The 24,205-nt window shown below is 46.5% G+C and overlaps 1 protein-coding gene across 1 annotated transcript in view; it reads right to left on the bottom strand.

The window, feature by feature from the left end:
- Window positions 1-11,163: 11,163 nt before the first annotated feature.
- The window catches only part of Zim2 (zinc finger, imprinted 2), a 14,352-nt gene continuing 1,310 nt past the window's right edge, over window positions 11,164-24,205 (bottom strand). Inside the window, exons 2-6 of the mRNA XM_005413282.2 lie at window positions 22,224-22,450; window positions 19,749-19,852; window positions 18,006-18,132; window positions 16,487-16,579; window positions 11,164-13,503 (exon numbers count right to left, since the gene is read on the bottom strand). Coding sequence (XP_005413339.1) covers window positions 12,677-13,503; window positions 16,487-16,579; window positions 18,006-18,132; window positions 19,749-19,852; window positions 22,224-22,272 — 1,200 coding nt within the window. The 5' untranslated portion in view covers window positions 22,273-22,450 and the 3' untranslated portion in view covers window positions 11,164-12,676. The remainder of the gene's footprint in view (window positions 13,504-16,486; window positions 16,580-18,005; window positions 18,133-19,748; window positions 19,853-22,223; window positions 22,451-24,205) is intronic.

Raw genomic sequence — 24,205 nt, 5'->3', positions numbered from 1 at the left:
GAGGAGGAGGAGGAGGAGGAGGAGGAGGAGAAAGAGAAGAAGAAGAAGAAGAGGAAGAAGAGGAGAAGAAGAAGAAGAGGAGGAGGAGGAGAGGCGGAGAGGAGGAGGAGGAAGAGGAAGAGGAGCAGGAATGAAACAGGGAACGGGAATTTAGAGGTGGAGGGAGGGAGGGAGGGAGGGAGGACAGGGACAGGGAAACACCAAGCATTGAGCTGTGTCGGGTAAATCACCTACTTCCTCAGGTGAACGTAAACTTCATGTACTGAAAACATGTACTAAAAAATAAAAGGCATTTTGGATCGCTGGGGAAGAAAGGGAGATGCATACAAGGCCCGGGCTCTCCCTTCAGCCCAGTGACCCTACGTGCTGCAGAGAGGGAAGACAGGAAGAGCGGACACCTAGACGCTGTGTGTCCCTCCAGCCAGGAGCTCACCCACAGCCCCCCAGCTCTGCCCGCTTCCCCGTCTCCCCAGGAAGGCCTGGCTCACTCTGCTCAGCGTGACCCTAATGTCGTGATCGCATTCTTCACGAACTGACTTCCAGGAGGAAAGTAGGCCTGACCACACCTGCAGAGCGGACATTCGCGGTCTCCATCCCGCTGCTTCCTGAGGCTGTTGAGATGTGACAGGGAGCTGCACGCCTCACTTCTGCTCGTGTCTGATTGGCTGGATCTCAGTCATGTCGCCCCTGGCTTGCAAAGCAGGCTGGGAAATGTTCCCTTCTGGGTTCCCGGGTGAATCTTCAGGAAGGATCCAACGGAGATGACTCATTTTCAAGCACTCGTGCTCTGCTGTCTCGTGAGCCGCCGATTCTCTGGATGGATGCTGCCCGGGTGTCTGCAGGAGGCGCAGAGGCAGTTCCTCCCAGGGAGGGTCAGGGCCGACACCCGGCGGGAGGAAGGGGCTCAGGCTTGAAAGGTGCCTCCCACAGACAAAGGCTTGAAGCCGGGATGAAGACACACCGGGCGCCTGCGTCCAGTGGGTCTGCCGTGTCCGGGCAAACCTGCAGGCCGGGCCTGATTGGGACGTGGTGACCGCAGGACGGACTACAGACTCCCTCGGACGGTCCCTGGAGGACCTGCCTGACGGTCTGGCGCGACGGGACCCAGGAGCAGAGAGGCTGGGAGAGGCAGCCAGGCCGCGGCTGTCGTGGCCCGGAGCGGGTGAGGTGCGGGAGCTGGGGCGCCCTGGACGCCGCCTGCCGGGCGTCAGCACAGATGCCAGGCGAGCGCCGAGGCTCCAGCGCGGAGCCAGCTGGCCTGAATTTGGGGCTCCAAATTCTTTTCTTTTTCTTTTTTGTTCTCAGACAGTTTAACAGCAAATAAAGCAAGGCACCACCCTGGGTAGACACGAAATGACTTTCTGTCCCTGTGTGCAGTTAAAACAGATTTGGATTTCCCGCTGGACAGGGGGAAAAGCACAGAAAAAGAGGCTGAGCCCTGTGAAGCGCGCTCCCTTGCTCCGAACTTGTAACTTTTCTTCTTTTTTAATCAACTACACAAACCCTGTGAGGGGGTAAGAAGGGGACAAGGGCTCTTCTGAGCTTTGCTTTTAAACCATTAAAGTAAAATCTGTAGTTTTCCACACAGTACAACACAAGTTCGCACAAAAAAGACGTCGTCTTTCAAAAATCAAAACGGGAGAGAGGGAAGCTCAAACAAGGTCACGGAAAAGCATTTCCAGGGCTGAGTCACAGCCTGAGATGATTGCATCCGATGTTGCCACGTTTGGTCAGGGTGGGAGTTTTTTTCTCTTCACTTTGTGAAATCACCTTACATTGTTTTCTAGTAGAAAAGACAAAAAAAAAAAAAAAAAAAAAAAAAAAACTATGCAAAACCCCTAGTGCTAAACACAAACTTTGTGTCAATTAAAAAAAAAAAAAATCGCAGAAGTTTGTCTCCGAGCTATAAAGTTTCTTTTTAAGTCATCACAAAAAGTAGCTGGAAATCAGAGAGGCAGCTGCCGCTCCCGGGTCTCAAATGTGCCAAAACCACCACAGAGGAATGCAAACCACCAGAGGCAGAAAAGGAGGACACAGTGCCCAATGCCTGGCATTTGCTCTTCTCCCAGGTGTTCCCAGTGCTCCACTTGGAGCTAAAAGTGAACTGTACTGACAAACCCAGTTTCTCAAGCCCAGGTCAGCAGCCTGGGCACCGGCCAGCAGGCAGCTCTTCGAGGTCAGGCTGGCTGCCCCGTCCCCCGGACGCTGGGGCCTCCGGGCTGCCCCTCCCGCTGGGACCTGCTCCCCTCATGGCCTGCGCGGTGCTAACTGTAAAGGCCTCGCAAGGGACATGAGAAAGAAAGGTTATTGATTACCCTGTTCTCCCACCTGCTTCGTTCTGCATTCTAGCCACTCCTCGAAACTCCCTGAGACGTATCGTTCCCTTCTTGTAAGTTTCCTAAAGTTTCTATAGTTTCTGGGAAGACTGCTTCACAAAGAGTTCACTTGCCAAGCAGGATGTGGTTTTTTGGCTTAAAAGCTGCTCTCACACCTGGTTTGCTGCTGACCTGATCCTACCCTGCGTGGAGGCTCTCAGTCAGTCACTGGCTGGCTAATAAAGGCTCATTCTAAAATCTCAATTGGCGATCCATGCATTTTGGTGTTTGTCGGTTCGTACCTTGGTTCGGTTCTGAGTCCAGAACACTGACCAGCGCTTCTTCCAGAAGACAGGGTTCCCCCCACCCCACCATCCCCCGACTGTCCTGTCCCCGGCTCTCTGCCCACTCAGACCCATCCTGCCCCCTCCTCTGGCCTCTCTCCCTTCGTCACCTTCTTCCTCAAGTCCCCGAGCACCCGGTCTGGACAGTTTCATAAGAGAAGCCGGGGGAAGTTCCCCTCGTGAATAAGTACTGGCTGCCTGGCACCCAGCGACAGTAGCCTCGTGGCTTCACGGACTGAGAAAATGAGTAACCAGGCCGGGTAGAGCCGCTGGGGTGGGGCCGCGGGGCTGTAACAGCCCGAGGACTGTGGGGCTGTGCCCTGTTCAGCCGTCTCCGTCTGCTCCCCTGCCCTCCTCCCAGCTCCCAGCCCCACAGGGGGCTACGGCCAGCTGCACAGGAATGTGCTCTGCAGGCCCTGAAGGAGAAAGTTTCCACTTCAAAATACAGCCCTAAATCTTGAAAAAAATGAATCAATCCTGCAACAATGTAAAACAGCTTCTTGGCTGGGCGTGGCGGTGCATGCCTGTGATCCCAGCACTTGGGAGGCTGAGGCAGAAGGATCCTTGCGAGTCTGAGGCCAGCCTGGGCTACAAAGTGAGCTCAAGGCCAGCCTGAACTGCAGACTGAGACCCTGCCTCAGAAAGACAATAGATAAATAAATATATAAATAAATAAATAAACCATCCTCTTTGACGCCCTTTTAAATCGGCCAGTTTTTGCACAAACTGTAGGAAACACAGAGGCGGGGGCGAAGTATGTAAAGGTGGAAGAAACAGCAGGAAGCAGGAAGGACTTGTTTCTTCTGTGCATAATCTTAGTGGAAAAGAAAAATACTCCAAGCAGAAACACAAGAACAAAAAAGATCAAAACATCACAATTTGCTTCAGAGACTGTGGGACAAGCCAGGAGGTGAGGCAGGCTGAGGGGCAGGCGGATGTCCCGGGCGCCCTGCAGGGTCACCCCAGGAAAGACCACAGAGGAAAAGGAAAGGGGGCGGGGCCCACGTGGCAGCCTGCTGTGGAAGAGGAGGGGTTCAAGTGTGTTCTGGGGTCGAGAACCCCGAAAAACCAAAATAAAAATGACACAAGCAGTCGTCACCTCGGGCCCCACAAACTCGGTCAGTAAAACACGCTCAGGAGCCGCAAAGGTTTTAGTGACATCTTTTATTTCAAGCTTTCCTGCAAAGCTGTCTTGAAAACTAAGCACACAGAAACAAAGCCTAGAGACAGGCTGGCTGTGGGCTCGAATCTCGAGCACTGGGCAACGTGTGCCCGCGGGCTGCCCGGGCAAGTCAGCAACGCTTGGCATTGCAAGATCAAGTGGTTACCTTGGGAAGTTGTAGGAAAACAGATGTTTTTATATTTTATGTTTAAATGCAAATTTAAATGCAGTGGTACCTCAGTTCATGCACTTAATTCTCTCTGCGATTCTGATCACAAACCAGATTGGACAAGAACTGGATCAAGTTTCCCCATAAGGTCAACATGGAACCTAACTAGTACATTTGATTTGGTTTTCATCCAATTCAGTTTGCAGCCGGAATTGTGGAAAGAAATAAACTTGTGGAGCGGGCGACACTTATTTCCCCTTAGCAGTCATTCTAACAAAACCAAATTGCCAGCACAAAAAGAGAAAACCGAGGAAAGAAAGAAACAACCATAACAAAAATACACGTTGCATCAAAGGTCAACACAGGTCAAAGGTGAGGACTCCAGCATCAGAGAAGCCGAGGAGACGGGTCTGGACCATGCTCCTGACCCCACATCAACGTGCTTTCGGCACAGCGATGAACACAGGGTGGGAATCTAGAAAAATAAACCAGAAAGGGAGACACCCACCGAATTCCACAGCAAGGCCTGCAGACACAGCGGACGGACACTCACTGCGCAGGCAGCCCTGGAACAAGGAGGAGGGGCAGAGATGCAGGTGGAGGTGGAGATTCTCTCACAGGAGGGCCGAGGTTTCTGCTCCGTCCTCTGGGGAGAGTCGCCTGCTCCCAGAAACCCAAGCCCTGAGCCTCTGCTCCGGCCCTGGCCACTTGTGTGGGACCCAGGCGACAACGGTCTGGCTGAATTCAAGGCAAATCAGTTCCTGATGTAACCCAAGGAAGAAACAAAACTACAGCAGAAAGCACAGTGAGGGTCACACACACACACACACACACACACACACACACACACACACACACCCGCCACGACAGAAAAGGGTGGGAGACCAGGCCGAGGGTCTCCACGCTCCGTGCTGAGCCCTCACACCGCAGAGGGAAGCAGCTACGTCACAGAGACATCTTTGGCCGGGAGCGAGCGGTACTCAAGGGCAGCACTCCTCCTAGGAGGAGGACGGGAGCGGGTGTGGGCCTGGGTGGGGTCCGAGGCGGCAGGCTGCGCTCAGCCTCTCTGTCTCAGAGCCCGGGACGCCTCCCCTCCCCTAGCCCCTCCCCACCTCGGAATGGCCATGGCCTTCTCTGGCCTGCGCTCCAAGAATGTCCTGCAGTCAGCTTGCTTCACCCCACCTGTCCACCCTGCCAACCCAGCACACCGTGGTCCCTGGCCTGGGCCATGCCAGTAGCCTCCTGTGGGGTGAGGTTATGGGGACTCGTGACCCGTATTTGTCAGGCTGGACTTCCGTGTGGTTTCAGGGGTTCCTACAAGCAGCTACGTGTGTGCATGTGTGTTGTGGTCCTGTGAGCAGGAACTAAAAGCACAGAGCCTGTATGCCGGGCTGGGGATTTAGCTCAGCGGCAAAAGCGCCTGCCTGGCAAGCGCAAGGTCATGAGTTCGGTTCCCGGTACCGGAGAAAAACCAAATAAAAAAAAAGCCTGTATGCCATGTCCACCAGGAGGGAGGGCTGGGCCGGCACGGATCTGGCAGTCTCTTCCCTTCAGTGTCTAGAATCGTGCAAATACCTGGTAGATCTCAGTAAACCCCTGGGAATGAATGAATTCCACTTCTTCGTGTGCCTCAATTTCCCTGAGCTCTCATGGATGAGGGGTGACTGTCTCTCCTCATAGACTGTCATCTGGACTAAGCAATTCAACACATGTAGCCAGCCCGGGGCCAGGTGTTCCTCGTGTTCCACTGCTCCCACGTGTGCTTCTGGCGCCTGGGGTCACTTGTACGTGACTGCGTCTGGCCGCTGTGTTTGGGCCCATCATGCTGGCCGCATGCAGGCTGCATCGGGTGCCGGGATCGGTGCCCGGGTGTGAGTCGCTCACACGAGCGCCGCGGTCAGCAGCCTGGGCTCAAATCCCAGCTCCAGCTCTGTGTCCCGAGGTGAGGCACAGCATATCCCTGGGTGTGACATCTTCACCTGAAGTAACGTCCTGGACATTTAGCAGGTGAATTAAGCCACCCTTGCCACCACCTGTGAGCACTCCGGGGTCCTCAAAGACGGGGGGCCACACAGGGCAGGGCCTTGACTCCAGGTCTGAGGTGACAGCCAGCAAGCACTCCGGGTGTGCTGAGGCGAGGAGACAGCAGACAGGTGGTCAAGAGTGAAGTCAAGTAAGGAGCGACCGCGGCCTAACTACGGTGACCCGGAGGGCAGGCAGAGAGAATGCCCAGGGCCGGGTGCCGGGAGACTTCCTCCAAGCCTCCTGGCGCTTCTCGCACTGCGCAGGCGGCCTCTCCGCAGAGGGTATTCCTGTAACGTCGGTCACTGACTGCAGTGGTGAGCTCCGTGTGCCGCTACGACTTAGGAAGGGATATGAGGGGGACACGCTGATGCTATGTGGAAATCGTAACTTTGTGCGTGTTTCAGGGTTTTTCCCCCTTGGATGTGGTACATTTGTCATTGAATGGAAGTTTGTGTGTAGCACAGGGCAGGGTGTAGTTTGGGTGTCCATACAGGATTGTCTGAGTGTGATTTTTGCATCTATGACAGAGTAGTTTTGTGTAATGTGATTTGGTGTCTCCGCGTGACGACGTATGATCTGTACGTGTGCAATTTCTGTCCGATTGATGTGGCGGGGATTCGGTGCAGCTGCTGTGGTTCCCAGCTTAGGTGCTGGTGTACTGTGTGTTCGAGTCAGGGATGGAGGGCTACCGGTATGAGAGGAGCACGTACACCAAGTGGCCAGTTTGGTGAGCATGCGGGGCTGCGTGCTCCTCTAAAGATTTATCTTTGGTAAAGGCATCACTGTCCCACGTGTACTGACATCTCCCCAAGTGGAATTCTCAGGAAAGAAGATTCCAAGCTGAGGCCTCGGGTAGGGCCATCCTGACCCCAAGGTGGTAAGTGTGAACGTGTGTGCGCGCAAACACATACCTGCACACTAGGCTTCTCTGCATTTCCCTGGGGGGTCCCCAGCTTTCACCAACATTTCAAGTGCATCTATGGCCCTGTCTTTCTGAGTTACCTAGATGAAGGGAGCAGAGTGAGACTGTCGACCTGTTAGTCACATGTGTGAAAGAACGCGCAGCTCTCTGCTTCTGAAAGCACAGAGTTTGGCTGGCTTCATGCCTGCCTGGGGTTATCGCGGGAGACTGTGTGAAGCACCCATGTGCTTAGTCTGGCTCTGGAGTGTGAGAATTCCTTGGCAACAATGAAGTGACCCTGTTCCTGAAATGTCCATTTTTGTTATGAGAAATAGAAGAAAAACCCTGTATGAGAAATCCCACACCACAAAAACAGGAATAACTAAAGAAAATGTGACCTTAGAAGAAAACTATATAACTTTATTGATAAAAAATTTTGAATACAAGAAAGGACAATATTACATTCCTAGATGCTAAGATCAAAACAAAAAATGTGAATCCTAATTCATGCATAAATTCTTTGCAATAATCAAAAGGCTGTTTTCAATTAATAAACATACATTTTCATCTGGAAGAAAAAACAGTGTCTTCGATAAGCAGGTATATAAACACACATATACACATACTTTTTAAAGCACAATAATGAAAGAGTATAGATGTATAACAAAATAGGGTGATAAGCCAGTGAAACAAAGCCGGAGGTCCAGGTCCAGGTTCTGCACAACATATTGTGTCTATTTTCTTCTTTAACTGGTTATTAACAGGGACCCCTTTTTTCACACAATATACATAAGTAAGTTCAGAAATAGTTAAAGCATATTAAAAATAACGAAAAATCCACAGCAAAGCACTGTAATAATTCAGAGAAATTGCTGAACAAGCTAGGAAAAACATTTGCAGACCAAGACAGTGGGCTAATATCTTTATTCTACAAGGAGATTGCTCAAATTAATAGAATATTAAAGACACACAAATGACTGAAAGGCACATAACACAGAGAGAGAAATATAATTGCTTATGAAGTTTACCAGAAAATGTTAAAAATCAAATAAATACAACTGAAATGGTATGTCCTTTCCTCTATTAAAATAGCAAAGGTAGGGGCTGAGGATATAGCTCAGCAGCACAAGCGCCTGCCTGGCAATTGCAAGATCCTGAGTTCGATTCCTAGTACCAAAAAAAAAAAAAATTTTTTTAAAGTTAAAAAAAAAAAAAATCAAAGTTGAAAAATACGCATTACACAATGCCAGTTACCTACTGGATGTAAACATACATCCCACTGTGAGACCAACAGCATGCACACTGGTGAAACATTTTTGTTTTGTTTTTTGAGACAGGGTCCCACTGTCTCAAAAAACAGCTTCAGGCTGGCCTCAAACTCAAGGTGATCCTCCTGCCTCAGCCTCCTGGGATTACAGGCATGCGCCACCACACCCAGCCAGGTGTAACGTTTTTGACAGGAGTTTGGATGTATGTGTCAAGAACTTTAAAACCATTATGTGCCTTCTGACCCAGCAATTCTGCTTTGGGTAAATCCATCTTAAGAATCCTAAATTTGGGGGCCGGGGATGTAGCTCTGTGGCATAAGCACTTGCCTGGCAAGCCTGAGGTCATGAGTTTGATTCCCGGTACCAAAAAAAAAAAAAAAAAGCTAAGAAAAAAAGAATCCTAAATTTGAAAAAGCATTTAAGCACCAGAATTTCATTATCATATCATTCATAATTACGAAAAAAAATCAGAACTAAATTAAACATCTGAAAAAGAGGAAGAGGGTCATACTTACAAAGAACTAGTTATGCCACACACTTATTAAGGAGCAAGTGTGATATGCAATGGAGTGATGAAGGCTGTTTTGGAAGGTGTACGGCTGGGTAGAAAAATAAGGCATGCTATTTCACAGATGTCATAGCTACATGACAGTGATCTACAAACAGATTAAAGCAGGTAGCAGTCACCTTGATAAAAAAGAATAGGAACAGACCTTGAAAATGGGATGTCCTCTCCACTACACCCCAGAGGCAACTACTTTCACAAACCCGGTACTTTTAAATGGCAAGAAAACAAACTGAAGTGTTAATGGTATATTTGTTGGGGGGGCAGAAGGTGGGAGGGAGAGAGATCTACCTTTCTCTGAAGCAGGAGTTTCCTTTAATGAGCTGAGTATTACTTTGAAATAAAAAATAAATATATACTTTTAAAAAAGAAAAATGAGCTCATACAAAACAGTAAGAAAAGGCATGAAGGCACAAAAGCTGAACAAGTAAAACATTTAGATTGTGCACCAAGTAGTTTAAAACATCTGGATAAAAAAATGTGTTGGTCAGCAAAAACTCATTTTTTTGCCTTATCAAGTAGGCAGAGTTTTTATTTCTGCTGTAAGTGATAAAACAACCAATGTGAGCAAGTTACTCAAGGAGAGTGTTATTCAAAAAGACAGTGGTAAAGACATTTCTCTGTGAGTACAAACTTCTCCTAGGGTGTCTCACCTGCCTGGGGTGTGGTGCTGAAAGATCCCGAGCCTGTCCTTGGGCTCCGTGGAACCAAGCACAACGCAACTGAGGCAACCCCTCCAATGACTCAGGCAAGACAGCGCTGTTCTGCAGCCCGGCCTCCCTCTGCTGAGGACTGCAACGGCCCAGTTCCTCCAGAAACACACTCAGCAGGCTCTCTGGAGCCGTGGAATCCACATCACATTTCATCCAGCAAATTACTCTTTAGAAATGCATCCCAAGAAAACAACTGTAAATATGTACTTTATCAAACTTTTATGTGACTACAGTCATTAAAAATGGCCACTACAAAATGAGAAAATGGGAACTTCAAATTTGTGGTGTGGAGAAAAATGTATATAGTTAAGATTAAAATGATAAATCGTGCTAGCATTTTGGGTGTAACTGTGGTTTACAAATCTAGCCTACTGCCACTAAAATAAACTTAAAATCTTCTATAAAAATATTAAATGGTAGCAGCTAACTGTTATTGAGTGCCAGCATATCTGGTCTGGTCTTGTCTATATTCAACTTTGAGCCTCCAAACAGCACCCTTGGGGTGGCTGGGATGACAGTGGCATCTCTGTTTCCTAAGAAAACGAGGCTTAATCGGCTCCTAAGGAGAATGCTGCGATTTGACCTTAAGTCTGGCTCCAAAGTCCAAACTCTTTCCTCCTTTGGACTCTTTCTTCTACCTATGAATATAACTATATTCCTGGCATGTACTGGTTGACTATCTAGACTATTAGGAAGTTTATTAGCCTGTACTGCTTTCCAAAATCTCTTTAATGTGCTCAATATTATTTTTTCACAAGGAAACAGTACCTAATAAAGCTATGTTAAAATTAGCTTTCTCATACAAACTATTTCAGTTTATCAGTGGCTCTTTCCAGGCCTGATTTCCAGGCCTGTTATTCCCTGAGATGGAACCATAGTGTGAATTTTTCCAAAAGAAAGGGATGTGGGGGAGAACTGAGCAGTTTGTGGTTGTTCTTAGGGAAAACAATCAGTACAACTTTCAGTCCCTGCTGGGATGAGGCTGAGTGTTTCCTAGGCCTTCAAAAAACACCTATCTGCCTGGCATGGTGGTGCATGCCTGTAATCCCAGCACTCGGGAGGCTGAGGCAGGAGGACTGCTGTGAGTTCAAGTCCAGCCTGGACTACCTAGTGAGTTCAAGGCCAGTGTGAGTTACATAGCAAGACCCTGTCTCAAACCAACAACAAAAGCAAAGAAACACATATCTTTGGCCCAGAAATTCCAATGCTGAGAATTTTCCCTTAGAAAATAATACTCAACATGAGAAAATGGATAAAGCAAATACTAGCACTCAAGAGACAGGCAGCAGGAGCTAACCACTGCAGCAATGTGCACTGCAGAGAGAAGTCACAGCCGGCCCTGATTCCCAGCCCTGCGAGTCTCAATGACGTGGGACACACCTACACAATCAAGCACTCAGGCAACCCTGAAAAATGAAAACCAGAATGTCTTCTGGCTATGGAAAGATGTTTGCAATATATGAGGCTAAAAAATGCAGTCTTCCAAACAACACGGCCAGTATTTCATAAATACTTTTTAAGAGTAAGTCTTTATGGATCTATGCCTAAGGAAAAAAATCTAAGGGGCTGGGGATTTAGCTCATTGGCACAGCGCCTGCCTGGCAAGCACAAGGTCGTGAGTTCAATTCCCAGTACCAGAGAAAAACCAAAAATCAACAACAAAAAAAAAAAAAAAAAGAAAGAAAAAAAACTAGGTACAAACTTTAGCAACAAGTCTATCTGGGAGGGAGAAATACACACACTCAAAGAAAAAAACTATAAAAAAGCTTAAAACACAAGTGCTTCTAAAATTTACACTAATTAAAATTAACTAATTTGCACTCAACATAAAAGCAATGCCCAAACCACTGGACATGTTAGGAGCGGGGAGGCGGACGCAGGACAGCAGTTCTGCGCATCGCTCTCACAGCTCACTAGGGCAGCAGTCGGCTAAGAGCCCGGGTGACAGGTGGGTGTCCATCACCGCAGTACATTTAACTGTAACTACGGAGCCGACACTGTGCACAGCCCAGCTATGCCCAGGAGCCACAGGGGACGGCAGTGGAGGCTGTCCATGCTGTCAGCTGAGGCACGAAAGGAGCGTAAGGACAAAGACAGTCTAGTCTGGTGCTCCTGATTTGCCCTAATTAGTGAGGCTCCTCAAGAAGCCTTAAGCCCTGGCCCATACAAAGACAAACAGCCCACACCCAGACCCCTCAAAAACGATTCACTATCTCTTAAATCAGGTGGCTAAGACCCAGCTGGAGTGGTGGAAGCGAGTCACATGAAAAAAAAGGTTTAGAAGAGGTAATGAAGAGACAGCCGCTGGCCCAAGAAGAACACACAGTGGTGGTCAGGACACTAACACCACTTTGCCAGCAATTAGCGAACTGGCTTGGGGCACAACTTTCTAAATCTGGGTTTCAGCCAGGCCTGGTGGTGCATGCCTGAATTCCTGGCTATCTGGGAGACTGAGGCAGGAGGGGCACAAGTTAAAGGCTACCCTGAGCAATACAGCGAGATACCGCCTCAAAATAAAAAATAGGTCTGGATATAGCTCAGGGGTAGAGTGTATGCCTCACACCACTGAGACCCTGGTTCAGTGCCCAGTCCCAGAAAGGAAACAGTATGGGTCTTTGGGAATAGCTGACATCACATGCCCTAGGCACCCTGAAGGATCAAATAAAAACAACATATAAGAAAACATTTTATACACTATGAGGTACTATGTAAATATATAACCAATAACATCACCTTGGTGAAAGAATCAATCTAGGCAACACCTAGAAAATCTTTTCACCTTGTTGATATGTGGTAAAGTTATTACACGTTAACTCCTCCATAAAAACTAAGGCCACAGACTGCCAGTCTGGAGCGCCACTATCTATTATCAACTTTTATCAGCAGGCCAAAATCAAGGTTCTCTATCCATGAATATCACTGAAGGAGGGCAAAACTACTTAGCTTCTTTCCTTTGCAACAAAAAAATACCCTAAGGTTTTTGCTTGTGTGGCTACTGATGTGTGCCAACTCCCCTCGTGCACAAAGGCTGCTGCACAACCATGTGACCAATCCTCCCCGTTTTTTCCATCACACCACAATGAATTTTCCAAGTTGTTAACAACAAAAGACAAGGGCAAGTAGAAGACCTTCTGAAATTTAGCACACTCCAAAGTTGTTTCTATGGGACAAAGCTGGTGAGAAATGGTGAGAAATGTGTGTTCTCTGAATGTTTTTAAACAGTGACGGCCACTGTTTCCTCTTGAAAATGGATTTGGTAATGCTGACAGAGATGTGAGGGTCGGCCGAAACACTTCCCACACATCTGACACTGGTAAGGCTCCTCTTGAGCATGGATGCGGTAGTGCTGAACGAGGTACGCCCTATGACTGAAGGTTTTGCCACAGACACAGCACTGGCAGGCTTTCTCTCTGACATAGGCGTTTTCCCGCTGGTAGCGAATCATGTATGTCTTGTTCCAGGACCACACAGAGTGAAGGGCCTCTGGCTCCTTGTGGGCCTTAAGATGTTGAGAAAGACGTGCACCCTGGGTAAAAGCTTTGCCACATTGAACACTTTCATAGCGGTCCTCCTGACTATGAATTCTTGCGTGCCCAGAGAGCTCTGCATGCTGGATGGAAGATTCTGCACCTTTTTTGCAGCTAGAGGGCTTCTCGCTAGTGTGAGACTTCTGGTGCCTGGTGAGGTGCGGCATGAGGAAGAAGGCTTTACCACACTGCTTACATTCGAAGGGTTTCTTCCCAGTATGGATCGGCTCATGCCTCATAAGGCCAATTTTGGTACCAAAGGCTCTTTCACAAATTTTACACTTGAAGTGTTGTACTGGGTTGGGTCTGCTGCCCATGCCAACAACACTGCATTCCTGGGGATTCTTTCCTGGAAGACCCTCTGACTTCTGGGCAAGGTTACAGCTTCTCTCAAATTCATCATTACTGTGGCTTTTTTTCTGAGCAAGGGTCTTGGTGTTGCTCATTGTTACAGGACTGAAAATTTGTTTCTTCTCGTTGCCTTGGTGTGATTCCAGCAGATCAGGAGAGTCTCCTAAACAGACACACCAGAAGTCATCTACCACCAGAATCACTATTCCTGCCCCAGAAGGTGATTTTTCTATAAGCAGGTTTTGCTCTGGGGTTGGTTCTTTGGTTTGAGCCCTTTTCCCAATCTAAAAGAAATGGAAAAGTTCCTCTACTCTTTTTACTCTGAGAGACACGCCATTATAACAGAAACAGAAGAGAAAAAGACAACGGAATAGATCTTACAGATTTTAAGTGTTCTAGGAATGAACCCATGGAGAAGAAAACCAGAAAAGAACAGAAAGGACAACAGCAAGGAAGTGTGAGAAGATCAGTGAAGAAACCACGTGGGTGGACTTCATGTTGACAAAGATGACAGAGACAGGGAGTTAGGAAGAGGAAACCAGAGAAAGATTTGGGATGGGGGTTTGACAGCATTTTCCAAACCATGCTTAGTAGATTGCTAATATTCTCAAAAACTAATAGCTGAGTGTTAATTTGGGAAATGTGAGATAATACCAGTCAAGCAAGCTATATTTCTGTAGGATTCTTCAGAACCTTTGATACGTACCTCCAATTTTAAAAGGGGAGGCATTCAAGAATGTCACACTTCTCAAACTGATTTTACAATGGAACATCTTTAAAGAATGCCTATTATCATGGTACTGCAGGACCTCTGAGGCAACAGTGGAACAAACAGGTCAACAACTTTTTGCTCACAATAAAGCAACAGGGTTCTCTTTTCTTGGATCCCAATCTCATTTTATCCCGATCTACACTGCCAAGCAACTAATTGTCTTCAATGCGACATTTAATGAGCCTATTTTGTGCAAGGCATTATCCAACCCGATGAACATCAGAAGTCTATAAAATGGACTCCAATCAGATTAAAGTCACTATGGAAGCAGATATGGGATAGCTGATTCCATGAAAACATTAGTGGAGGGGACATAATTGGGTTTGGTAAGTAGCGAAGGGGATGGCAACACTAGAAAACAGCCCAGGCAAGGACACTAGACTGTGGAAATAGTTCTGGGAAGACAGAAACAGGAGAGAGATTTTACTTGGCAGGATCTGTGGAAAATGAGATTAGTAAATGAATTTCGGGCCCGAATAGAAAGAAGCGAAATATTTTGCTGCAAGTTGAATTTTCTTATAAGGGTATTAAGAAACTGGTCAAAAATTTGGGCTTTATAAAGGCAATTCCCTGGGTGAGAAAGAGGCCAAGGAAATCAAGTATAAGATTGTAGTCTGGAAGAGGCAGTAATGAACACAGGAGTGATCCCTACAAATATTCAAAACGTAAGCAGCACAGCCAGATGTAGTTTAGAAAGCCACCAGGCAAAGAGGGATAGCCAGACCCATCACAGTGGATTAGATCTTTTAGGAAATGGTCTTTAGCACATTCACAATTGGACCATAATTCGTATGTCTTGCGGCCAGGCTGCTCTGATTTGAATGTGTGACACACTTGCTGGCTTGAAATACTGCATGTACCACCAGTGCTTCAAGCCAGTGGGAATGTGTTAAGGGAAGAGTCAATGCTGGGAGATTAAGAGACAGTCCAGTCCTAATTCTTGTTTCCACCACCTGCTGGATATCCATTAATTCACATGTTCTACTTTGGAAGAATACCTCAAACCTCACCTTCAAGTGCAGCACCAGTATCTTGGACTTTAAAAGACCCCTGACCTGGTGTCTCCATTATCCCACCCATTCTCCACAGAACAGCCACACGTATCTGTCAAGGACAGCCCCTCACGACAGAATTCCCTGCCACAGTAAAAAATGTGGAAAAAGGGGTCCAGAGGTCTGGTTGACGGCCGTGGCGGAGGAATGAGTCTGAGCAAACTCAGACTCCTCGGCAAACCGAGTAAATCGCCCAGCCTAGGCTGTCCCGCTCTGACCTTACTTCCGCAACACCCCCCACCCCCGCCAATAGTACCACCTCCAAACCACGCCCCTAGCCCGCCTCCATTGCCACGCCTCTAGCCTGCTCTATAAAACGCCTGGTACTTCCGCAATAAAATAGATCTGCACCATCAGCCTGGTCTCTGGTGTCTCTTTTCACCCTGTCACTGCTTACCACAGGCCCAGGTCCCTCGACCCCAGGAGGTTCAACCTCAAAAAAATAGTCTGCATTTCTGCGTGTGACACAGTAGTCATGGGCCATAGGTGATTATAAAGTTCTTAAAATGTGGTTGGTGTGACCAACACAATACATTTAAAATTCTTATAACTTTAACTAGTTTAAGTAGCCACCAGTGACTATCATATTGGACAGCAGTTCTAAATGTCAATACTATCGCCTCACTCCTCTGTTCAATACCTTCCACGACCTCTGCAATTCACTCAGAATGAAATCCATGTCCCTTAACCGGCTGTCTGTGGGCTGGAGCTTGTCCGCTTCTGTGGCCTCACCTATTATCTCCCTCCACCTCACTCAGACCGTGCAGCCCTTCTGCCTCTTTCTGGAACACCCAAGTTCATTACAGACATCTCTTTCATGTGACGATCCTTCTGCCTGTAACACTCTTCTTCAAGATTTCTACATGGGCCAACCTGTACAGGGAAGGGAACAAAGTCTCTGGCTGTTCACAAATCTGAGGGACCAGTGATGGGGGCATGGTGGGAAAGAGATCATATCTTGCCAAGGTTTTTCCTTTATCTCAGTTAAAGAGGAAAGAGCTTTGATTCCAGCTACAAACAAAAAGGCACAAAGAATGCAAGGGTTAAAACACTAGAAAAAAAGGGAAATCAGCCTCCCTGGAGCTGGGTACAAGAGGAACCAGTACAAGAGGAACTGCAGGAAGAGATGAACTTTGGAAAGGAAATGAGGGCAAGTAGTGAAAAGAGAGAGGCCCTGGAGTGACAGCATCTAGTGGCCCTCTCCTCAAGCTGGGTGGTCTTTGGGGAATGGTCCTCACTAGCATGTCCCAGCTCTCCTCCTGATCAACTGGGGGGGCGGTCACTGCTCTCCCGTGATTCCTGTCTCTGTGGGCTTTACTTACTCTGACACATCACTGTACCGCTGTCCTCTTCTATCACTCTTGACGCCTCTTCTTCCAGGTATGAAATAATGTCAGGTTTAGGAAACTGCTGCCCTGTTCAAGAAGGAAGACTCGTAACTTGAGCTGCAAGAACTCTCAGTTCTGGTTCCTCACAATGTGGGAATAATTTTTTAAAGATGCGAACTTTTCCAGGAATAAAATAAAACCTGTCTCCAAGTTTAGAGAGCAGCAGTTCTCAGCTTCCTCCCGTGAAGATATATAGGGAGACAGCTTTTGTTGTCACAACTCTGGGAAACGGGGAGGTGCTCCTGGCATCTAATGGGCGGTAGACAGGGATGCTGCTCCACATCGTGCCATGCAGACAGTGCACAACAATAGAATTAACTGGTCTCACATGTCAGTATTGCCAAGGCTGAAAACTCTGCTACATAGTAAAACCTGCAAAGGGCACTAAAGGTAGCGTGCTGAGCTCTACACGCAGCGTGGGGAATCTGATGTAATGATTCAGAAAGTGAACCAGATTACACTTCTCGTTCCTCCAGTGATGACCTCCATTCCCCCTCTGTCCTCTCTCCCTTAGTTCCTTCTTTCCAATACTCAAATCCTTTGCACACCAACAGATTAGTGCTCCTTTATTTTCTATCTCTCCCCTGCAACAAGTAACATCCATGAAAACAGAAGTAGCTACTTTGTAACCCTAATGCCTGTAAGAGACAAAACGTTCTGAGTTCATTGATATATTAATGAATGGCCCTCAATTCTGATCATTTATAGTAGTACTTGGCATTTATGTGACATTGCTAGTGGTACTTGGTATTTATTTAATATTTTTCCTTAGATTACCTTTCTTTTCAACTTAAAAAGTTTTATTTGACATGGAAATTTTATATCAATCCTATAAATAGAAACTAATGTCACTTGCAGAAAAAAAAATAATGTAACAATTGATACACCAGAAACTAAAGTTACTGGATACTAATTACTGTTGCCTAAGTATGGCTCAGGTCTGAGGTCTTCTCTCTTTGCAAAAATGAAAGAGCAACAAAATTCTGAGACATTCCAATACCAAGCTTGTACTTCCTAGCTAACAGAATCAGGTTTGGGAAAAAGTAGTGTCTTTCAGGCAGCACATTAGAGTTTAAGGGGGCAGATTCTAGCCTCAGGCCTCTAAGAGTCAAATCACAGCTTTAAATAAGTAATCTACCTTTTCTCTGAGTCTGTTTCCTGGTGTATATATAAAGTGGCAATAATAATAATAACAGGAAGTATATCTCCCCCTCATAGGACTCATGTGAGGCTTAGAGCTAAAATGGGTGAAATGCTTAGACTGCTGCCTGACACATACTAAGTGCTCAATAAAGGTTATCTTTTTTATTGTTATTAGTGATCCTGACATTAAAATATGGCCTCTGACCTAGAGATGATAGTGAGCCACCACTACAGATGGGGAGGTGCAGAAGAGTTGAGCACCATGGTACTAGCGGGCGAAAATCAAGCTCTGTGCAGAGAACACACTTACCTAAGGAAACCAGGTTCTGGTAATTCTCCAGCATCACCTCGCAGTAGAGTTTCCTCTGAGAAGCAGTAAGGTAACTGAACTCCTCTGGGGTGAAGGTCACAGCCACATCTTCAAACGTCACCAACTCCTAAAACAGCAGAAACACTCCATTAAAGCCCAGGAGTTACCCCAGGGCAGGGGGAGCACACCTAATGAGAAAGGACTGAACATGAAGCAGAGAAAGGACTGAATGTGGAGCAGCCATGCAAACTGGCAGAAAGCTTGCAAGTGCACTAATCCAGAGGCCACAGTGACTTGGCATAGCACCTTTCTGAGAGGTGGGAACCCTTCTAAGAGTCCCTAAACAACTACTAAAGGTTTATATAGAGGAAGTACAGCCTTTTAAGACACTGTATAAGAGAACAAGCAAGAATACAGAGACTTAAAAGTTCAGCACTACACTCGGTGCCAAGAATCAGGAAGGTGGGTTCAAGTTTTGGCTTGCGGGGCTGGGGATTTAGCTCAGCGGCAAAGTGCCTGCCTGGCAAGCGCAAGGTCGTGAGTTCGGTTCCCGGTACTGGAGAAAAACCAAAAAAAAAACAAAAAAACAGCTGGCTTCGGCTCTTAGAAACTTAGTGTGAGTAGGTTAAGCCTCAGCACCTCATCTGTGAAACTCAGAGAACTGATAATTATGAAGAGATATTAAAATCTTACTAATAATTATGAAGATGTAAATCAAGCTAAAAATATACCATATTCATTCAATTGACCAAAATTAGGAAGTGTGACAACAGCAAGCATTATCCATGGGATCTCCTATAAGACTGTTATGGTTTATGTCTGTGTGTCCCCCCAGTGCCTTATGCGGACATGGGCAGGCTATTAGAGTTGAATGATTGTGGGTGTGAGAGCTACACCCACCCTGGGGTGGATAGTTTGCATATGTAAGGGAGAGGAAGAAGCTGCTTGGGGGCATTCCTCCCCCATTCTGCCCTGGTGTGTGCTTGCAGCTTAGCTGTGTGCTGCCGCCCTGAAATGCAGCCCTCTGCAATGTGTCACTGTGCCTTATAATTTGCCAAGTATGGACTGAAACTTCCACGAACTGTAAGTGAAATAAACCTTTCCTTCCTTAAATTTGGGCGTCAGGTATTTTGTCCCAGCAGCGAGAAAAAAGTAACCAAGACGAAGACGCTAAGGGAAAAGTAAAGGACAAACCACTTTGAACCCAGACCTTTGATTCCTAGGTAGGTTTGCTCCTGTGCACATGAATACGTGAACGGGGATGTCTGTAACACCCAAAACCCGAGACACAGGATCCCCATGGCCAGCTTGGTGGTGGCAGCACGTGACAGAGACTCTGATACATGCACTGGAGGGAAGCAGGTGCACTTCAGTGGAGACAACAGAGAAAACCGGAGTCGGGCAAGTCATCAGAAGGAAAGACCCACTCCAGCGCCAGGGGGTTTGGACAGAGAAGCTGGGCAGCTCCTCCCTGCAGCATGCCTTACACCCCAGCCTGGGTTACACTGCATCTTGGGAGAGAATTGGACTCCCTGGGACAGGGAGCCTACATTTCAGTGGTGGCCTGGCTGATGGAATAGGCTCCCAGTCACTCTAACCTCCCCACTGGGAAGAGGAACATAGCCTATGAAATATTCGAAAACAAAGGCTGTTTAATATGATTTAACTGAATAGGGAGGGTCCAGAAACAGGAAGGCAAGATCCCCGTATCTGAGAACCAAGTTCCCCAAAAGCTTGTCTTACCTGGAACCCAGCAGAGGGAGGACTGTCCAATGCCTCTGTATTCTTCTTTTGGTGTTCTTGGGTGTTCCTGTTGTCTGCAAGGACAGAGTCCTGAGCAGGGAGAGCTAGAAGAGAAGAATGGCCATGGAGTTGAACCCTGTCTGGCAGCACACACGGACGTGAAACTGCCTGCCTCCTCCCACCGCCCTATCTTGCCCTGATGGACTTCCTATGGTGAGAGAAAGGCCAACAAAATCATTTATTCCTTTAACACAGCAAAGCCCAAAAAAGGAGCTCTGGTATTTTCCTAGCTCTAAATCCTTCAATGGCTCCCCACTATCTTCCAATAAAATGAAAGTTCTCCCTATACAGTATCAGCAGCCGCCCTTATTGAGCCTTTCCTACATCCTTTTCACTTACTGACCTAGAAGACAGCCTTTTTTCCAGGAGCCTGAACCTTGAAGATACTCCTTGCCTGCACTCTTTGTTTCAAGTACACCTTTCATTAATCTGTTGTTTCTTCCTCATATCCTAGGCTACACTCTAATCCCCCCTGACCTGCAGCTCCTATGGTTCTGGGCCTTTGGCCAAGTCTTTGAAGTCTGGGTCAATACCCACTCTGTTCACTCAAGGTAGTGTAACACTGTGATTAAAACCGCAGAGAGGGGAGCCAGCAGCCTGACTGCCAATAAGAGCTGTGGAACCATGGGCAAATTACTCAGCTTTGTGCCTGCTTCCTGGTCTATACAGTGCAAGAAATTTCACAAAGCTGTTAACGAAAGCAAATTAATTCATATGTAAAAATGCCTACAATAATACATTGTAAGCGTTCAACATGTACACTATAAAGGCACACATGGCGGCATATGCCTGTAATTCCAGCACTCTGGGAGGCTGAAGCAGGGAGATGACAAGTTTGAGCCTGAAAGGGAAAAACTGTACAAGGAAAAATTGTTTTTAAAACTCTGTTCTTTGAAGCTGCCTAGCTGTGTAACTGTGCCATGGCTCTGTAATTGCTTTCTTGATCCCTGCAATGACAAGAGCATAACTGAACATACAGGATGTCTGATTAATGGTCATTAATCTTGCCCTGTAACTGCTGATCTCACCCTGCTAGCTAAACAGAAGAACTGCCAGGCTGCCCTGTCCTGCCTTCGTAACCCCTGCTCATGCCTCATATAAAATGCTGGCTCACAAACACTCACTGCCTGGCTTTTGTTGCAAGTTATTCCCGCCAGGACCACTGGTGTAAAGTAAAGCTGTTCCCTGCCTCTGGACTTTCTCAGGAGTTGTTCCTTTCCCAGACTCAGTTTTGGCACGAGAAGCCCAGACCTGGCAATTTATTGAGTTAGCAAGACCTTGTCACAAATTAAAAAGTAAAAAGTGGGCTAGAGATGTAGCTCAGTGCAAAGGTCTGGCCTTTAATTCCCTGTCTTGTACTACACACACACACACACACACACACACACACACACCTTAAAAATCATTTTAAGGGATGCAGGCATGCAGAACTGGTTAAAGCACAATCCTTAGTTTATTATACATTATCGGCACTGAGCCACACATCTTCATGTTTAAGTTTACTTACTTTCATTCCCAAGTGTAAATAGGGCCTGGGAGTTCACTATCCAACCCCAAACTAAAACATTCTCAGTAACTTACACCCCTCACACCCGCTATGTGCTTCTCCCTGTACATGCTCCAGCTTTCATTCCAGACACAGCTACAATCCTACATTTGTATTTATTTTTCCTCTCTCTTTCAACAATATTTTTAGTTTTATTTTTATTTAAAGAATTATGAGAATTGAGTGGCTTTCTTCTTTTACTCTTGAAATGCTCTCCTTGTTCCAATCTAATAACCTGAGTTACCAAGAGATCAATACATTTTGGCAGAGGTTAAACTTCCAAGCCTGCCACATTTTATGCCCTCTTGCACCTAAAATTTAACCATTCATTTTTTTAAAAATCTGTTCTTGTCCTTGAATGGAATGGCCAAATAAAAATTAACTTCTTCAAATTTACACTCATTGGCTGGGCGTGGTGGCACACTTGTGTAATTCCAGCACTCGGGAGGCTGAGGCAGGACGATCTTTGTGAGTTCAAGACCAGCCTGGTCTACAAAGTGAGCTCAAGGCCAGCCTGAACTACATGGCCAGACCCTGTCTCAAACAGACAAAAACCAACAAAACAACAACAACAAAAGCAACACTTAATACCATGAGTAATCCTAGAAGATTTTTTTGTAGTATGTGTTTTGCTTTTTTGTTGATATTAGAGCTTAGACTGAATAAGTAGCGTGGGGTGGGGGACAAAGTTGGTACTCTCAGAGAAATAATAAATATTAAAGCAAAAACCAAAGCCTAAATTTCTTCCATTTCATATGAGATTATGCAGATTAGACCCAATGTGTAAAATGCGCTCTTTTATTCAGCTCCTAATACATATATGTATACAGCAGACATTCAGCAGACAGAAACAACCAGTTGCTTCTTACCTGTCTCACCTGGATCCTCACACGCCTGGACCAATTTTGTGACCGGCATGCTTGCCTTCCTGCTGTTCTCCAGCTGCTTTGACCTCACCCTTGTCTGAACCTCCTCTGGCAGGGTGCTCAGAAACTGCTCCAGCACTAGTCACTCTATCTTCTGCTCCTTTGTGAGAGTCTCTGGTTGCAACCACTGTCTGCAAAGCTCCTGGATCTGGCTCACAGTTTGGTGAGGCCTAGTTAGTGACAAATAATGAAAATGCCTAAACAGTTGATTAGAATTATTTACAGCTCCTGGGTTTCTTATCGGACTAATTTCTGGATTCTCCTCTTGATTGCATAGATGAAAGATGTGGGGATTCTTCACAACATCCAAACCTCCCTCACATATAGCATCTTTGCAGCTTAGTCCTTTACAGGATTCAAGCACTCTGCAAGCCAAGCTGGTTTATATATGGTTTGAGGAAGATGGTAGGGTGGGCAGAGTTGTACCAGATATAAAGACACCAAGAACTCAGGACCTGCAGATATTACAGAGACACTTACAAAAGAAGTGCATAGTATGTTTTGGACAGTATGGTGGAGGGGTCTGAAGCAAAAAGAGTTAGTTAGCCTGTATCATACAAATGTCTAAACATACTTTCATAGAACTTTGTGTATAGGTGCACAGATGGTATCTCAGCCCTATTCCCAAAAAATCCACAACAGGCTTTTCAAAGGAAAAGAGATTTGAACTCCAAGCACAATGAAATAAAGTAAATTAATAAACCACATAAGACAGCATTTCATTAAAAAATGAGTTAAAACAACTATATTATACAGAAATGAGAATGCCAGTTGTAATGGCTCACTCCTGTAATTTCAGCACTCAGGAGGTTGATGCACAAGGATCACCGTGAGTTCAAGGCCAGCCTGGGCTACAAAGTGATCAAGGCCAGCCTGAACTGCATAGCGAGACCCTGTCTCGAAAAAAAAAAAAAAAAGAAAGAAATGAAAAATTCTGACAATATGTGCATCCTACAAAGAACTGGATTCATATGCAAAATAGACTAAGAACTTAGAATAAGAAAGAGGCAGACAAAACAGGGCAAAAATATTAAAAGATTTTAAGAGGTAATATACAAAAAAGATAGTTAAATGGCTAACATAAAGTAGGGCCTGACTTTATTAGTTATCAGAGATACACAAGTTAAAAGTACAATAAGACATCAATATGTACCCTTCAGAATATCCAAAAATAAAAGAGTCAGAGAATACTAAGTATTGCCAAGGAGATGGAGCCTCAGTGGAAATACATATTCATATACTGGAAATCTAAATAGAAATGAGAACATGGATGTTATACTATTGAAAGACGAGGCTCAAAAAATACAAATTACATGATTCCATTATATAAAACATTTCTAAGATGTTAGAAGTCAGAGCGTAGTGAAGGAGAAACAGGGCTGAGAGAGGAACCCTGCTGAGGCAGGAAGGGGCAGAACTAGGGCAAGGGTGAGGGCCTCTAGGACAAGAGACAGACTGAGGTGAAGGAAAGGGATGGTTTGAGGAAGAAGAAAGGCCCAACCGAGTGAGGAAGGGAAGAGCAGGGGCAAAGTAGGAGGGGGCTACTAAGGAAGAGAAAGAAGGACCAAGATGAGGGAGAAGGGGCAGGGATGAGGGCTCTGAGAAGGGGTAGAGTAGGGGGGAGGAGGAGGAGGAGGAGGAGACGGCTGACTGAGGAAAACAGGCGGCAGGGCTGACAAAAGGGGAGGAGGGAAGGGCTGACTCAGGAGGAGAAGGGGGGGCGGGGCTGACAAAAGGGGAGGAGGGAAGGGCTGACAGAGGAGGAGAAGAGGGGCAGGGCTGACAAAAGGGGAGGAGGGAAGGGCTGACTGAGGAGAAGCGGGGCGGGGCTGACAAAAGGGGAGGAGGGAAGGGCTGACGGAGGAGGAGAAGAGGGGCGAGGCTGACAAAAGGGGAGGAGGGAAGGGCTGACTGAGAAGAGGGGG

Source organism: Chinchilla lanigera, unplaced genomic scaffold, assembly GCF_000276665.1.
Source record: "Chinchilla lanigera isolate Chin_1 unplaced genomic scaffold, ChiLan1.0 scaffold00166, whole genome shotgun sequence".
Lineage (NCBI taxonomy): Eukaryota > Metazoa > Chordata > Mammalia > Rodentia > Chinchillidae > Chinchilla > Chinchilla lanigera.
This window is presented reverse-complemented; position numbering and strand designations above follow the sequence as displayed.